This window comes from Zeus faber, assembly GCF_960531495.2.
Source record: "Zeus faber genome assembly, chromosome: 3".
NCBI lineage: Eukaryota > Metazoa > Chordata > Actinopteri > Zeiformes > Zeidae > Zeus > Zeus faber.
In genome coordinates this window covers 1,615,322-1,633,248 of record NC_137190.1, presented here as the reverse complement: position 1 = coordinate 1,633,248, position 17,927 = coordinate 1,615,322, and the positions used below count along the sequence as shown (strand labels likewise).

The 17,927-nt window shown below is 43.6% G+C and overlaps 2 protein-coding genes across 2 annotated transcripts in view; one reads left to right on the top strand and one right to left on the bottom strand.

Moving 5' to 3' along the window:
• Positions 1 to 1,741: 1,741 nt before the first annotated feature.
• On the top strand, positions 1,742 to 6,993 carry stard5 (StAR related lipid transfer domain containing 5; the record flags this gene model as incomplete). The annotated part of the gene is made up of 6 exons (XM_079998018.1): positions 1,742 to 1,864; positions 1,965 to 2,014; positions 2,760 to 2,892; positions 4,431 to 4,548; positions 5,597 to 5,690; positions 6,843 to 6,993. The coding sequence occupies exons 1-6, from the start codon at positions 1,775 to 1,777 to the stop codon at positions 6,991 to 6,993; spliced, it is 636 nt and encodes a 211-aa protein (XP_079854144.1). The 5' UTR covers positions 1,742 to 1,774.
• Positions 6,994 to 9,169: 2,176 nt separating this feature from the next.
• Positions 9,170 to 17,927, bottom strand: part of il16 (interleukin 16) — a 29,397-nt gene continuing 20,639 nt past the window's right edge. Inside the window, exons 19-26 of the mRNA XM_079998240.1 lie at positions 16,766 to 16,871; positions 15,273 to 16,384; positions 14,662 to 14,882; positions 13,589 to 13,721; positions 10,903 to 11,004; positions 10,213 to 10,432; positions 9,981 to 10,106; positions 9,170 to 9,734 (exon numbers count right to left, since the gene is read on the bottom strand). Of these exons, the coding sequence (XP_079854366.1) occupies positions 9,562 to 9,734; positions 9,981 to 10,106; positions 10,213 to 10,432; positions 10,903 to 11,004; positions 13,589 to 13,721; positions 14,662 to 14,882; positions 15,273 to 16,384; positions 16,766 to 16,871 (2,193 nt within the window). The 3' untranslated portion in view covers positions 9,170 to 9,561. The remainder of the gene's footprint in view (positions 9,735 to 9,980; positions 10,107 to 10,212; positions 10,433 to 10,902; positions 11,005 to 13,588; positions 13,722 to 14,661; positions 14,883 to 15,272; positions 16,385 to 16,765; positions 16,872 to 17,927) is intronic.

Here is a 17,927-nt window from a genome sequence, read left to right as displayed (position 1 = left end):
AACTGTAAGAAGAACATTAAACAGTAGTTTTGTCTCAAAGGTCGGACTGGGACTGGTGTTGTTATGCTGCATTCAAATCATGTGGGAATTACTTGCTTAGTCATTTTAACCAAGGCCAGATTAAGGCGACACAACTTTGTACATTACACTAAAAGACATCAAAGAACGAATTTTTACATAATTTAAATCAATTTAAATAAAGTCATAATTCAATCAGTAAGTTTCATATGTCGGGCAGTTTACATGTTATAGTTAACATTAGATGTATTTATTTTAAAGTAAGTATTATTTGTATGGGATGCTTAAAGGACATTTTATTTGGGTTTTATCCAGACTAATCAATAGTGTTTTTGTTGTTGTTGTTGTTGTTGTTGTTGTTGTTGTTGTTGTTGTTGTTGTTGTTGTAGAACGACTTGGGAGCAGAGAAAATGATCAATCAATTAAGCACATTTTAATATTGATACTTTTTTTGAAGGTAATGCAATGCAATAATTTAATCTCTGTAATGCGGGTCAGATCATATACTTGGAATTTGGCAGCAATTCTCATTTTATAAATGTCAATAGATATGGAATCGCATCGTGGTATCGAAACGAAAATCGAGATCCTGCCCAGTACCAGCCTCAGTGAGCGGCCTTTCAGAGCTCCCATTTCTCCCGCCGGACTTGAACGCAGCACTCACTACATCTCCCAGCATGCTTTGCGCCGCGCACCGGAGGAGACACCGCGTTTCTGTCATGAATCAGCTTCTCAGGAGCAAGAAATATTAAACATGGAATATTAAATATTATATTACAGCTCGGTCCTGGTGCCACACGAACGGTGCGCGGCTTGTGACCTGGTAGCGTCTATATTTACAGTATGACGGTTGTTTTTATGCTAAGCCCGGATCTAGCTATCCAGCTAGCTTGGAGCTGGCTCCAGGTTAGCTGCTTCTGAGAGGAACATCTGGAGGTCTGAACATCTGGAGGTTCATCTGGAGGTCCAGAGGTCTGGAGGTCTGAACATCTGGAGGTCTGAACATCTGGAGGTCCAGAGGTCTGGAGGTCTGAACATCTGGAGGTCTGAACATCTGGAGGTTCATCTGGAGGTCCAGAGGTCTGGAGGTCTGAAGGTCTGAACATCTGGAGGTCTGAACATCTGGAGGTCCAGAGGTCTGGAGGTCTGAGCATCTGGAGGTCCAGAGGTCTGGAGGTCTGAACATCTGAAGGTCTGAACATTTGGAGGTCTAGAGTTCGGGAGATCTGAACATCTGGAGGTCTGAACATCTGGAGGTCTTAACATCTTGAGGTCTGAACATCTGGATCTCTGAACATTTCGAGGTCTGAACATTTGGAAGGCTGGAGGTCTGGAGGTATAGGGCTCTAAAGGTCTGAGGGTCGGAAGATCTGGAGGTCTCAGCCTCTGGAGATCTGAACATCTGGAGGTCCAAACATCTGGAGGTCTGAACATCTGGAGGTTTGGAGGTCTGAACATCTGGAAGTCTGAACATTTGGAGGTCCAGAGGTCTGGAGGTCTGAACATCTGAAGGTCTTAACATCTGAAGGTCTGAACATTTGGAGGTCTAGAGTTCGGGAGGTCTGAACATCTGGAGGTCTGAACATCTGGAGATCTGAACATTTGGATGCCCGGAGGTCTGGAGGTATAGGGCTCTAAAGGTCTGAGGGTCTGAAGAGCTGGAGGTCTCAGCCTCTGGAGATCTGAACCTCTGGAGGTCCGACAGGCTGCAGGAATCCTGGTTTTCGGAGCCACATCTGCACTCTGCAGCTCTGGGATGGACTACGAGCAGAAAGCCCAGGCGGTGGCGGACTGTCTGCTGAGCTACAGGAGGGACGAGTCCGGCTGGAAGGTCTGCAAGAAGTCGGTGAGAAACCTCCTTCTGTCCCTGAAACCTACAAGAAGCTCGGTGTACAGAGACGGATGGAGATAAAGAACAGGTTGTGTTTGTGTTTTCCCCGATGCAGAATGATGTCATAGTGTCCTGGCGGCCCTCCACAGAGTTCCCAGGGAACGTGTGAGTATTTTCACATTTCTACACTTTTCAGTTTATCTCCAAGTTCAAAGCACATGGTTGCATCATGATTCCTACATGGAGTGACCTCCGTTTGTTTGTGGAGGGATGGTCACAGGCAGCAGCTGCGCACACATCTGAACTCAAACTCCTCTTTTCATCCTAAAATCAACATTGTGTTACGTGCAGAGCTGAGGACAGAACTCAGATAGTTTTCTCAATTATAAGATTATTACTACTTTTAACAGATATTAACTGAAGCTTTTTAGTCAAACACCTAATCAAATACCAGTCACTTTGAGTGAAATTGGCTTTCGTTACTCAGCAATGGTAGAATTGACACACAGGACCATGCAGTTCATTCTGATCTCAAACAAAGTGGTTTCAAGCTGTTTAGTGTTTTTACAACAGGACCAAACCCACTCTGTGTCAGTAGGTGTGCGTTCACACGACACAAGGCGTGTTCCTGCTCCACGCCTTGTGGTTGGACGTGTCTTTCACCCGTCAAAATGCACTTCGGTGCTTTGCAAATATACTGAAATAATAATAAAAATATATATTGTTTCCAATATCTACTCAAAGTCAAATTTCTTCCAAATGTTACTGAACTAGTTGCTTCCCACGTGTGGCAATATGGCGTCTTCTTCCTGGTTCAGGACTTAACACAGCCAGTAAAACTCAGCAGGTTCTTGTAAACCCTGTAACAGTCGTTCAGCGAAGCCTCATGGTCCGTGTCTCCGCCCTACAGGTACAAGGGCGAGGGCGTGGTCCTCGGCAGCCTCCACAAGGTGTGGGAGTGTCTGAAGCCGGTGCCCGGGGGACTGAGGGTCAAGTGGGACAACAACGTCAAGAGGTTCGAGCTCCTGGAGCAAGTAACGGAGGTTTGTTGTGAAGGTGTAGAAACGTCTTTCTAGATGTGTCTATACCTTGTTTTGCTTCACGTTGAGGTACGATGCTCCTCACTTTATTGGACAACATTGTTGTGCATTCCCCATAGTGCAGCGTTCCAGGTCCCAAGACACACCACTATGCTGTTAACCACTTAAAACGTCACAAAAAGTAACAAACCCATTGAAATGTTCTTATTATTATGGCTGATGCATGACTCGCAAACAATTTGTTCACAGTGAAAAAATTGTATAAATGACTCTGGAATCTGGAGTCACTCCAGCGGAAAAGTGGTAGAGCAAGTGAATGTTCAACGCACAAACTGAAGATAAATACAGACGACTAAATTGGAGTCCAAGGTAAAAAGTCTCAGCATCTGACATAATTCATATTAAATGTGACTTATTTACACTTTACATTCCACCAAAATAAATAACTTTGACAGAATTAAATGATTCTTGGGAGAATTTTGTTCACAACTCAGAGCCAAACCGACTGTTCCTCCTCTCATTCATCGTTCAGGAAGTCCTCCCCCACTCACCGTGCGTTACACCAACTGAACCAGATGGACAAGGAGTCACAAAATCAACTATTTTCAGAGTGACTCGTCACGAACCCACTCCCAAAAATAAGTCAAACCTTTCCCCGATACTAAATCTCACTGAGAACTTGAGGTTCTTCTGATGTGATGTTAGGCTCTAAACAGTAGGGGGCGACTAGGTCCACATGGAAGTGCTGCACTTGCACTGACATTTTACCCAGCATGCATTGTAAGTCATCGTCGTCTTTTCAGTTTATTGGTGGATTGTATGTGTATAGTGGCACCAACTGTAAGTGCATGAGAGCTTTATGAGAACTCATAAAGATAAATCCAGTCACATTTATTCAGTTTGCGTCCCAGTTTGTCATCTATTGTTTATTATAGATGCATCATTTGTTTCACTCCCGACATTATTTTATGTTCTATATTAATCATATAATGTATAATCTGTATATATATCCGTTTGCAGTGGTCAGCTTGGGTGTGGATATTAGTCGTTGTCTCACAATATACGTCAAGTTTGATGACATGACAGATGTGGCAAATGAAAAACTGCATATTTTATTGTTTTGTTAATAATCTATTGCTCTTAACCAGAATAAAGGTTTTTTCAGGTTTCCTTTAATACAAAAGCTTTACATACACCTGAGATCAAACACCTTCATCCACAAAACCTCTGAAATTATTATTACTCTTCTGTTTGGGAAATGATTAATAACCAGCGGGGATTCTTGAAACCTGAATAGTTTTCCAGAGTGGAATAATCCATTCATAACTCCCTCATTTGTACCTTGACCTCCACTCATTCAGCCAACCGTGTCTCCCACAGTGTATGAGAGTATTACACAGTGAATCTGTTCTGCAGCTGAATTCCAACAGAGATCCATTGCAATGTAACCTGGTTGTTTTCTGCTCTAGGTCGATGACATATGACACGTGCTATGCATGTATTTGTCTTATCTCAAATGTGTTTTATTTTTTCCTTTTCAGAACGTCTCGGTGTGCAGGACCGTCACTCCGTCGGCGGCGATGGGAATCATTGCACCGCGAGACTTCGTCGACGTCATTTTCGTCAAGCAATACGAGGACGGCAGCATCACGTCCAACGGTAATTACGTATTACGATATACTATCTTTCAAAAGTTATTTGCTTAACGTTGATGGTAAGTTACATTAAAAATAAGCAATTTAAAAATACATCTGTATTGATATGTATGAAAAGTAGGAAAAAAAGTCTAATTCAAATTGTGAAGTTCCTTTCTTTCTTTTCTACTATGAGTGTGTTTTATTCTCATTGATGTGATGCACCTTTTTATTTATTGTTAACTGGAAGATATTTAGTTATTTTACTTGTTTGTTTCTGTTTATTTGTTCTGTTTCCATGTGGGAGAACAGTGGCTGCCGTGGTAGAATCAAACGTCCATGAGCAAAGATAAAACTAAAGCTTTGTACAATGAGAGTTGTTTTTGTTTTTTAAAAGCTAGGCAAAGATGATTTGATGAAAAAGCAGTATATGTCCTTTAACTCAGTATTTTAACATTAATAAATTAAATCAGTACTTTAAAAAAAAGTATTTTATTGTTTAGGAATTGGTATGAACGTTAGTGAAATATTTACTGTATTTTCTGATCACCAGGGCTCGTCCTGCTCATGTGTAATAGTCTAGTTGCAGTTTGATTTCATGCATCGCTGAGCGATATATTGATATATTATCAATAACATGATTTGAGACTAGATGGTGGTTTTGGATTTTTTTGGTCATCGTAACATGGTGTTATAGTTAAATGTCTTTAAGGGGCATTACAGTAAATTAATGCACTTTCCTTTACTGTAATGCAATAAAGAAAAGTGTACTGTACTGTTCTAACCAATAGTCATAATATCCACATGAATAATGGTTGTTTCTCTAATATTTCTTGTCTGTAAATATTTTATGAAAGCACCAATTTTCATCCCCAAAATATCGTCAAATAATCTACATCGAGGTATTTGTCTAAAAATATTGTGATTTTTGACTTTACCAGTATCAGCCAGTCCTAATTTTCACTACAGTGTAGTGTATCGTCACGTTCCGCTGTGGATTTATTCAGATACAATAACAACCTCCAATGGGATTGAAATACTTGTATATTACTGGTATATGCTTTATCCAACAGCCACCAACGTGGGTCATGCAGGCTGTCCTCCACAGTCTGGCTACGTCCGGGGCTTCAACCACCCCTGTGGCTGCATCTGCGTGCCCATCTCAGGGTGAGTGCATGGAGTGCATGGAGTGTGTGTGCGTGTGTGTGTGTGTGTGTGCGTGTGTGTGTGTGTGTGTGTGTGTGTGTGTGTGTGTGTGTGTGTGTGTGTGTGTGTGTGTGACCTTGGATGGATGGATGATCTTGTATTATGTTTGCACACCGATCAGCCACAACATTAAAACCAGTGACAGGTGAAGTGAATAACATTGATCATCTGGTTCCAATGACACCTGTCAAGGGGTGGGATATATTATTATTATATATATAGTGTTATATATATATACTGCTATTATAATATATATACTGTTATATATAATATTATTATTATATTTTTGTGTTATATATTATTATATATATATGATGCAGCAGGTGAAGAGTCAGTTGTTGAAGTATAGAAATGGGCGTGGTCAGGATCTGAGCCACTTTGACAAGGAGCACATTGTGATGCTGGACGACTGGGTCAGAGCATCTCCACAAGCACAGGTCTTGTGGCTGTTCCCGCTGTGCAGTGGTTACTACCAAAAGTGTCCAAGGAAGGACGAGCGCTGAACCGGCCACAGGGTCACGGGGCCCAAGGCTCATTGATGCACGTGGGGAGTCAAGCCTAGTCTGTCTGATGTTGATGCCACAGAAGAACTACTGCAGCACAAAGTGTTGAAACAGTGAATGTTGCTGTGATAGAAAGGTGTAGAGCACACAGTGCATGGCAGCTTGCTGCGTATGGGAGCTCACAGTGTCACATGCCTGTCCATGAACTTAGATGTTTTGATGTTTGTACAGTACTGTATGCATCACATGTTGTATGACCTTGGATGTATGTATGTATGATCTTGTATGTACGTATTTATGGATGTATCAACTTGGATGGATGATCATGGATGGGTGGATGACCTTGGATGTATGTACAGTATGTATGAATGCAAAGTGGTTGAGAAAGACTGATTTATGACCTTGGATGTGAATGAAATATTGTTGCAATGCAGAGTGAGAGGGTGTACTGAAAAGTGGTTATAGAATATAACGATATATATATATATATATATGTCTATATGTATATAAGAGAATATGGATATAGAATCGTATTGTTGAGGTTGGTTATCGATGCTACGGACTGATGCTGTCTCTTCTCCTGTTTTTTTTGTTGTTTCTCACTCTGCAGAGAACCCGCCCACACTCAGGTCTTCACCTTCTTCCAGACTGACCTGGGCGGCCTGCTCCCTCGCTCCGTGGTCGACTCCTTCTTCCCCTCCAGCATGGCCGAGTTCTACGGAAACCTGGCCAAGGCCGTCAGGTCGCTCAAGGACCACTGATCCATCTGGAGACCAGGGCCTGGTTTAGTACTGGTCTATCTGGTCTGACTGTCCAGGTAGACCTCTGACCAGGGCCTGGTTTTGTACTGGTCTACCTGTTACTAGGACCTGGTGTTGTACTGGTCCAACTGTCCAGGTAGACCTCTGACCAGGGCCTGGTTTTGTACTGGTCGACCTGTAACTAGGACCTGGTGTAGTACTGGTCCAACTGTCCAGGCAGACCTCTGACCAGGACCTGGTTTAGCAATTGTCATAAACTAGTTCCTGGACAGAAGGTGTACCAGGACCATTTTACCTCCGGGATCCATGCCATTTGATTTTAATTCCTATAATTAATGTTGGAGGACCTTTAAGGAATACTCTGCAGTAACTTTCCAGGATTTTTCCTTCTGTTTATTCTTAAATGAGCTCTTTTTAGTTTCACTCTGCATTTCTTACCTTCAGCCAACCTACATCAGCTTCAAGTCCGTTGTAGTTTTCCTCTGCACTGAACAGAATCAAAAGCATTCTGGCACTTTGACGTGTTCCCAGACGGGTTGGGAGGAGGAGCTGATGGAGGCTGGTTCACTGTCATCTGCACTTTCACCTCATTTGTAAAATGGTGAGGTTTTTAAACATCTTTCTGAGTCCTGCACAGTATTCCTTTTTTTAAACTGATTTCCATCTATCTTAATGTCAAGCAGCATTCAGATCTATGAAAATCTAGATCTTTCTGTAAGCAAACGGATTCATCAGAACCGTGTCCATCGTTCCATCGCTGCAGGAACGTTAATTCATGTTTTGGGAAAGTGAGTTTGCAGACGGCACCAAAAGTACAATGATGACAACAACCTCACAACAACGGTTGCCCAGTTGCCCTGGGAAGCCAGATTTAGGCCACTGCCAACCACCTTGTGCAGTATACCTCTGTTTGTTTTGAAACTTCCAGAAAAGAAACAAAGTCACAAATGGTGGAACAAGTTCAATTATGGAAATATGGATTTTATCATGCAGCGTCATTATCACTCAGTTATAAAAATGATTACAATAAGGCAACTGAAAGCTGGTGCATGGTTGCTAAAGTGAGGGCCGGGCCCTGGTACCAAACCTCCATCCAAAGGCTGGAAGCTTCCCACATTCCCTCAGAAGAGTAGAGATGTAGACTGTGTGTGAAAGTATCTTTTGTATTTATACGTTAGAGGTTTTGCACCGGCACCTAGTGGTGCCGTCCAGCCGCTGCATGTTGCACGAGCGCTGCTCCTCCCGTGTTGTTCTGCCTTGAATCCAAACTTTAAACTTCAATGTCCAAGCACAGTGTTTCACTAGAACCAGGAAGTAGCAATATTATTATCATTCACAACGTTCAAAACGTGTTCTTCAGCTGGAAAGGGGCGAGATTTTAAACTACTACTGATGTTGTACTGTAACTTCCTCGTCTCGCTGGAGGAGAGAGGAAAGAGGGGAACAACTGTTTCTGTCTCCGAGATGCTGGAATCCTTCCTCACCTTTGGTTTCCATCTCGTCTCGGCATTATCAATGTTTCACTTATTTATATTTAGGGTAAACAAACGTTTTGCTTAATTCTTTTAGTGGAACCTTATGGTAAAACCGTTAGTTTTGAGCTCAGCTCTCGTTTGAGGTACAAGGTGTTTGTGGAGCATGCGATCTGTCGGGTTCATCTTTACCGTTTCTGTTGGAAAGGTAAACCTTTCTTTCCTCCTTTCTTAATATTGAGCTAACGTCTGACTGGCTTGTTTTTTTTGTGTTTGGTGTTATCATCCGAAGCGGTACAACCGAAAGAAAAGAACAAAGATTTATAATGTTTTAAAAGGATTTACAAGTTCATTTTGTTCATTGATCATGAAGTGTTTGAAGAGTTTCTGATCAATAACAGATTGGGATCAATACCTTCTGAGCTGCTTCCTTTGTCCAAATTCTCGTTTCCTGTCCGTCGGTGGTTTGATGTTAGTTGTCATGGATACGTCAGTTTGATTGATATTGATGTGAGAGATATTGATCACAAGAAGATCTGCTGCTGATGAGTTTTGTGTTAGTTAAATTAAATCAGTAAAACTGGAACAGGACTGTTTTACCTTGAACCATGTTTTGTAATTCACCAGCATCAACATTAAATGATATGGATATTGAACATTATGATCCGTCTCATTAAAACATGAATAAATAATCAACATTTTGCTCAAGAAACAGACACTGGGATTTATTTTCATAGAAGTCAATTTGCTCTTACACAGCGGATACAAGTCGATGTAAATCCAGATTCTAAGGAACTTGAAGACGTTCCAGGTTTTGATTCAAATGAAAAAGGACAACAACCAAAGTGCTGAACTCTCATTTCCGCCCTGTTGATCCAAAAACTAGTATTCATATTTTTATATCTAGTTAAACTCTGAGGTTACAGTTTACTACACAGGTCTGCTACGACAGTAAACACGGTTTTTCCAAACTCAAGAAGAAACGTCACAGATAACGTAGGTAACAATCACTTCTTATCAGTTTTAAACGTGTTAACAGATTAAATACTCTCCTACGTCCCGTTTCTCTGTCGTTCTGCTGTTTCTCACTTTCCTCTCAGTTCTGTGGCTCTGCAGGTTCCGTCCTCCTGACCAGCACTGTTACAGGTCCTGAAGGAAGGTCCTTGATGGCGTTCCAGGCCTGGAAGCGCGTCATGTCCTGTAGCCTGACGTCCTGCACCTGCAGCAGCTCGTCTCCGCGGCACAGACCCCCCTGCTCCGCAGCGCCACCTTTAGGTGCAGAGGCAGAACACAGAGACATTTAGACATCATGAGAACATACAGATAACATCAACTAATACTGAAAATTTAACAATAGAATATTTTCCTCAAGATATGACTAAAAGGGTGGATTCACCAAAAGGAACTGATTTTCAAAATGCAATATTAGATATCGAGCAGATTAAAAAACTGACCCAAAAAGTCACTTTATACAAACTGAGAGCAGCTCATTACTTTGGAATAACCTGGTTTTACCTGTGAACACGCGGTTGACGAGCAGCGGTCGGTCTCCGTGGATCGACTGTTGTCCTCCTTCCAGCGTGAAACCCACTCCTCCCGCTCCTTTCTGCAGAGTGAGGCTCAGCGGTTCCCCGAGACCCCCTGCTGGGACACACACACACACACACACACACCGGGACAAGTCCTCATTAAGCTGCTGAATACACAGGAGAAGACTTGGTGCAACTGAAGGAGGCCTTGAACTCACTCGCTGGGTCGGCCTCCTCCTCCCCCGCTCCTACCCCCCCCTCGGCACCCTTGCGGACCACCACCACAGCGAGCGGCAGGGAGCGGGCGTGGCGCAGGGTGGCGGTGGCGACGGCATGTGTCACGTGGCGCAGAGTCTGTCCGTTGATGGACAGAACTTCGTCTCCTTTCTGGACGGTTCCCTCCTGAGCCACCAGGCCGCTGGGGAACACCTTGTGGACCTGGACCAGAGACACATGGAGGCGCTGAGGAGATTCTGAGACGCTGAGTTAAGGTTAAACTGAACAGTTACGTTAATCATGAATGGTTCGTTTGGGATTTTATATTGATGTCTCATTCACCTCTTCAAGTCTTCCATTGTAGTTTCTATTAGCATTGGCGTTTAGCGGAGTCATACAAGGGACATGAAAGCAGGAGAAGTGGTTTGCCCGTGCCAACGGTCATTATTACTCAGAAATTAAAGACCGCTGATTGCTGACCGACCAATCAGAATCCAGTATTACACAGAGCAAAGTTATAATTAAAAGCTAATGTTTCCTTCTGCAAACAAGCTGGCAGAAACATGGAGACTACACGTTTTAAGGATTGAAGAATGTCAAAATAAAAAAAAATGAAAAAGTCATGTTACATCGTTATTTGGTTCCAGAACTAGTTCCGGAGGTTCTAAAGTTCTGAAGGGACGTTTCCTTACGGTGGAAGCCTTGTTCTCCAGGTCGGATCCTCCAGCGATGCTGAAGCCCAGCCCGGCTCCTTCCTCCTTGTGCAGAATCACGACGTGGATGTCGGCGAGACACTGGAGGAAGAACAATAATCACTTTATTTATCTCAGTGGGAAATTCACAGCATCCTGACGAGGAGCAGAGTGCCTAGGGTTCGACTCCCGCTCCAGACTGATGCCTTGCCCACGTGCATCGGAGGGAGTGTGAGTATTCACAGATATCAATAACCATAAATATATCCACAAAGAGAAAAGATTTGTCGAACTTGCTTGGAGATGAATGATGCTTGTGTAAAGTTAACCAACTGCACATTCAACAGAGTTAATTTAAGGATCCTAGACTTAAACACAATAAAAAAACACACACACACAAAGAAGATAAATAATAGAAGTCAGATTATTATTGGTAGCAAATCTTAATTTTCATATGATTCATATGATGATAATATTGAATATTTACTCAGTGTGGTTCTAATATGTTACATATTACATTTACATTTAATAAAAAGTGTAATAGGCAACCGGATTGCTTTACGTTTTCCTCAGAGCGCTCAAGTGGACATGCTTCTTCTCTCTTAATTCCTAAGTGTGTTGATCATTTGCACGAAGAGGTCAATTGAAATTGTCCGAATTTTAGTTTAGTTTCTTTTAGACATACACAGACGCTGCATTGACGCTTCAGCCCGTCACTGCCATATGTCACCGTGGCCGCCATATTGGAACGGACGAAACTGGTCCGTAAACAAACACAAGTAAACAGAAAGCTGCGATTTTTCTGGATAAAAAGCACGATAACATTTACATTTCTCAATTCATTTGAATGAGTGTTTTTTAAATCAAGGTTTATGATCTGGAGCACACTGCTCCCCTGCTCATATTTCTACTGATGGTTGATGCACTTCCTGTCAAGCACTTCCTGTGACACTTTGCCCTTAATTCATCCTGTTCTCGAGGATTGGTACCCGGTGTCAGTCTGAATGCACAGTGATGTGGAAGCTGATAGGGAACCAATGTAAACACTGATGATGTCATAGTTCTACAGACGTTACACTGTGACATCAACATTCACTTTATGATGAGAAGTTTAAGAAAAAAAGTTGTCTATTGCTCTTTAGAGTTTTAATATAATTTTCCAGGACTGACGTCTTGGCGGTGTGTGTGTGTGTGTGTGTGTGTGTGTGTGTGTGTGTGTGTGTGTGTGTGTGTGTGTGTGTGTGTGTGTGTGTGTGTGTGTGTGTGGCAGTTCTATATTTTCTTCTAAAGTAAAACGTTCAAGTACGACTGTGGGGGAAAATTGATCACGATCAACTATTTTGAATGAGGATTAAGGCCTCTACCTCCAAAAGGGGGTTTGAAAACATTTGTCTGTCTTCCCAGGAACCCCCCCCCCCAGAGTTATGCAAAGAGAAATGTTTTGCTCCTACAATGTCAATTCCAATATGAAAAGAATCCGATCACACTTGCCTGTTTACCTTCTATGGAGATGAGGGACACTCCTGGGGAACTACATTGTCATGCAACCCCCATGCTTTTCAGGTCAAGGTTGCAAGTACCTGTTCTTTACATTCTAGGAAGGGGGGGGGCACCCAGGAAGACAGTTAAGGGGGGAAAGGCAGACTTGTCGGAGACCTCTAACCCAAACCACACCCTGTTTCTTCTGTATAAAGCCTCCTGTTTTTCTCTGTGATATCAGATTGATCCAACGCTGCTTTGTAGCAGTACTGAATCTCTCTCTTTATTCTGCAGAATAAATGTCTTGAATATTCTCGGTTGTTGTTTTCTTGTAGCGGGCAGATTAACCTCACTGATCTTTGCAGAAGAATTTCCTTCACACGACCATATTGTTTGATCCAAATTTTTTCACAAATCCATGCGGCGCACTGTGCCTTGTGTGCCTTTCAGGGAAACCCAAGTGAACATGGAACCTCCTCACAGAACGGCTCCAGTCAGGTTGGAACCCACAACCTTCTTGCAGCAGAGCCACCCTCAGCAGCTCTGGAGGAGCAAGTCAACATGTCACAGCAGAATAAAGGTTTAATAACCAGATTCCAGATTGCTGGATGTGTGCCAAAGAGCTCCGTGGCAGACCAGCAGATAGACTTGACCTTCGCACCACAGAGCTCCACACATTCAGGCCAGTGGGGGTTTTTTTCCCCAATCTGTCACAAGGTTCAGTTTTCAGTTTTTTTTAAAGGTGCTGCAATCTACTTTTTCGACCACTATGTGGCAGCATCTTACCTGACAGATATACATAGTATGCAAGCAGTTGAATGTGGCAAACTTCAACTCATCATGACTGTACTTATGAGACATACTTTTACTCAACTACATCACGTTACTTTAGTTTTTTGTTTTATAACTCAGTGACTGGATCCATGAAACTGCTGTTCAATGATTCATTACGCCCATCATCTGCATGAGCATCACCAGTTATATGACAACACTGGATATGAGAAGTACTTTTACCTTAAATACATTTAAGAACAAGTACTTATTTACACTTAATGAAGTAGAAATGTCAATGTGGCACCGCCTCTTTTACTGGAGTCATTTTGTGTCAGAGCTTTTACTTCAATAGTAGTACAAATACCCTGAATACTTTTTCCAGCACTTGCTTGCGGTCATTGGAAGGTCTCTTGTATTTTCATCAGATTCGTACCTTCAGCGTCTCGTCGTCCAGCGTGCTGACTTCCTGTATCATCCTGTGCACTTCCTGTGGAGGCAGCGCTGAGATGACGGACTGAGCGCGTGCAGAAGTGACCCCCATGCTGCAGTCCCTCAGTGTGGCCAGGCTGCGAGGGGAGGAGTGAGTACGGCATGTTCACAGTTACACAGGACCTGCTGCTTTAAACGGCGACGACACCAGTGTATTTCCACAATCAAATGGAAATTACAAATTGTTGAGATCAAAGTCACAGTGTATTTGAGAAAAAACACAACATTTCAAATTCGACGTTACAGAAAAGTACTGCTGCAAGATTAAAAACTAAATTATGACAAACAAAGTTGCATTTTTGAAGTAAAACTACGATACCTTTGTTTGCACAGAACTATTTTTATATACTTTTTGGACTTTCGACTTTGTCTTTAATCTTGACATTCAATTTATACTACGATTTTAATCTCGCTACTTCAACTGTAATAACGTTGGTTTTTATTCTCAAAATATAATATAATTGATTTTTCTCACGCTGGCCATAATTCTGTTCTGTACGTATCTGTGCTGCTGATCTATAAAGAAAAGAATGAAGTTGATCTCAACAGGAAGCAGAAAAAAAAGCCACTTCCTTGTGAATTTAACAGAGACGCTCAGTGTCTGCCATTGATCTATCTTCTGTTGCTGGTTTATCCAACTAGATTCAGTTAAATCTGGTACCAGATTAGCTGAATGACAAATTCAATAAAATTAAAATTGAGTTGAGTAAAAAATAAATAAATATTCTCAAATGTATCTTTACAGTTTACATGAAGCTTACAATGAACTAATACATTTCTAGATAATATTCACTAGGGTTTTAATTTAACCCTAACACAGAATCACATTGTTGTTGGTTCTTTAAAGCGCTGTAGAAATTTCAGTTCATCGCTAAAGGACCGTTCTGCATGAATACCTGGGCCACATTTGGCCCGCGGTTCACCAGTTGAGAAGCGCTGGTGTAGAGTATTGAAGGCTCTTCCTGATTCACCAACACATCTCTCCAAGCCGAGGGCAGCAGCGTCTTCCTGTCCTACCTGACAGAGAAGCCCTTGTCCCTCCCTTCCAGCAGGGTGTGGGTGGGGTCCTGGGGGCCCGTCTCCCGGGGGTCCGTCTCCTGGGGGTCCGTCTCCTGGGGGTCCGTCTCCTGGGGGTCCATCTCCTGGGGGGTCCATGCAGTGGAGCCACAGGGACCCGGGGACTGGGGACAGGGGGGTCCGGGCAGGGGGTGCATGGAATGCATCAGAGCTTGAGAAACCTGGAGAGTCCGATCCAACAGAAAGTAGCTAATTACAATCATGTAGCTGTAGTTCAATCCACTTTTTGTTTTTCTATGTATTTGCATAATTGTCGTCAGTAATTCTACTGGAACTTGAACCATGATGTCAAGGCTACGCATTAAAAAAAGTTTCTGAAAACATAATTTCTTAATATGTATGTAATATGTATTTTATTTAAAATGCTGCTTTGAAAGGAGATATGGGTGTGTAGTTTTTGTTTTTAGAGTCCTTTTTATACAAACCTACTTAATAATTTAAACAATACGTACTGTATATCAGGTAAGAAGAAACTGAACTTCTACTTGAAGTACGACACTTCCCAGTTCTGAAACTCTGAATGAATGAATGATAGTGAGATGTCCCAGCACCTGGTTGCTGAAGTCCAGAACCCGGCCGAAGCTCTCTTCCTCCAAGCCCCCCAGGCAGGAACTCCTCGGGGGAGGAGAGGCAGCCGGAGGCGGGCTGTGTGGTCCCACGATCTGATGCCTCTCCTGGTCGTTTGGTCCTCCCACCACCAGGGAGCAACTCTCTCCTGTGGGACTGCTGGATCGCCATGGACTCAGACTGAAAGAGGGCACGGCGGGATCGGCCTCCTGCTTGAGAGGGGAGGTGTCCATGTGGGGATCTTCCATCCCTCCGCCTGGGTTCGAGTCCCTCAGAGGGGAGGGGGGAGGGGAGGACGAGGGGACGTTTCCCATCGTTTGGACACTCGCTCCTGGAGAAGCGGAGAAGATGGTGATGGAGGGATCTGAGGTGAAGGCAGGAAAGGTCACATCTCCTCCCTCCTCGCCTGAAGGAGGCCCGTCTGCGGTGCCTGTCGTACTCATAACGTTATCCTTAGTTACATGGTCTCCTTGTGGGGGAGGAGGGTCAGTCCTGGCTAAGGTCCTCCCCATCAGGGGGAGGGAAGCGGAGGGGGCCAGGAGCCGCCTGCCGTCCCCCTTCTTAGGCTGCGGACTGGAAAAGTTCTCGAACGAGTGGATCTTCTGTTTGATAGACAAGTTGGCAGCGGATGACGCTGTTGTTCTGGAGCTTCCTACGAAGGGTCTGGTGAGTCCCGGCCTCGGCTCTGGGACCCTCCCCCTCTGGTCCCGCCCGCTCCGGATCTTTCTCAAGCTCTGATGAATCCAGGCTGGCTTGGGAGCCACTGGGGGTCCCCTCTTCACCTCCTGGGGTTCCTCCGGTCTGGGCGGCTGGGTCAGGTCCAAAGCAGACTCCGCAGGAGCGCCGTGGAGCTCTGTCCCTTTTTCCTGGTCGTCCATGGTGACCGAGCTCTCCATGGGGTGTCGTGGAGGGCCTTGATCGCCCGGTTCCTCGGGCTTTGGACTCTCTGAGCCGGGACGGTGCTCCAGACCTCCGGGTGAGCTATCTGAGAGGCGAACCCAGGGATCGTGGAGCCGCTCCGGGGTGTGATGCTCGATACAAGCCTGCCGCCGCAGAGCTGCTCTCCTGCCCTGAGGGTAAAGCTGGACTGAGTCACCTGACACCAACACAGCCAAAAGCAAGAAGAGCTTCATTATTAGGAACATTCATTTTAATTATATTTAATTCAAACTTTAAACAGAAAAAGGGAACTCTGCAGTGGCCAAACTCAACTTCACCTCATTGTCACACACACACACACACACACACACACACACACACACACACACACACACACACACACACACAAAATCAGCCGTTTCAAGTCTTTGGGGTTAAAACCAGATCCAAGATTCAAGATGTTCATTGTCACTCCGGTTGTACAAATTACACTCATGTGAAATTCTTAGGCTGGGAGGCTCCGATATATATAACTGTAAAAGAAAAATAACAGAAAATAAAAAGTATTTATTTTCAGCATTTACTCCATATCTCCTACCTGTAAGAGCCTCCTCGGTGCAGGGGGATTGCTGCAGGCGTTCAGAGTCTGAGCCTCTCAGAGCTCCTCTACTTCCCTCTGACACTTCTGCTTCTCGCCCTCCTTCCTGTGCACAAACAGGAAGTGTAACCGGGGGCGACCGTTTTTTCAGCAACCGCAGCGAGGTTTGGCGATGTGCTCAGAAATCATCCAGATGCATCAGCGCAGCAGCGAGCACGGGGTTGATCCAATCACTAATGGCCAAAAGCCATAACCCCAACAACAGGCCTGATGCACACACATGCATGTACACACATGCAGTGGGAAAGTGGACACACAGTGAGATGCATTCTGAGCACCATTAATCATGCAGCCATCTTTATTCCAAATATTGCATTAGGAAGGTGCAGAGACGCTCCAGGTCAAGTTACCTTAAGTTCCAGTAATTAAGGTTTCAGAAATGTGGTTTTGCACATTAAATTATTTTCTGATTACTTGTGCTCCTAAACACCCCATGCTTTTAAAACAGCAAGAACATACAACATACATTTCTAAAGAGCAGCCTCAGGATCTTTCTCAAGGCCTTGACCACGCTGCTGAAAAGCTGCAGAAGGACGTGGAGGAGAGTTAGTGTCCGGCTGCTTTCAGACGACGCTGAAGGAAACAGATTAGTTGCAGTTCAGGAGAGTCCCTCTGTCACCAACAGCAGAACAGGAAGTGATGAAGAGATGCAGGGAGAAGGAAACGTGCGGATGGAGTCAGGGCGAGTAGGAGTGGGGAACGCCAGGGTTCTCATCATCCATAATATCGCGATTCTTTATGTTTTGCAATACACCCAAGTATCACAATACTGCAATATATATTATTAATTTCTCTCTCATTTGACGGCGGTGAAACGTTTAAAATCCATTATCCATTAAAATTTGAAAAATCTCTCCAACTTTAGGAATCGTACCCATAGAGTGTTTATTAAAATAGTGCAGTGAGCTAGCATAAATTCATAAAGTCTTAAGTGTAAAGTAACAAAGTAAAAATACTTTGTTACACTGCTTAAGTATTTTTGGTTTACTTTACTTGAGTTATTATTTTTCTGTCAACTTTTACTTTTCTACATTCAGCCCCAAAACAGTTGACTATTACTCTGATCCATTTCCCCTCAACAGGTTTGTGACTTGCTACTAAA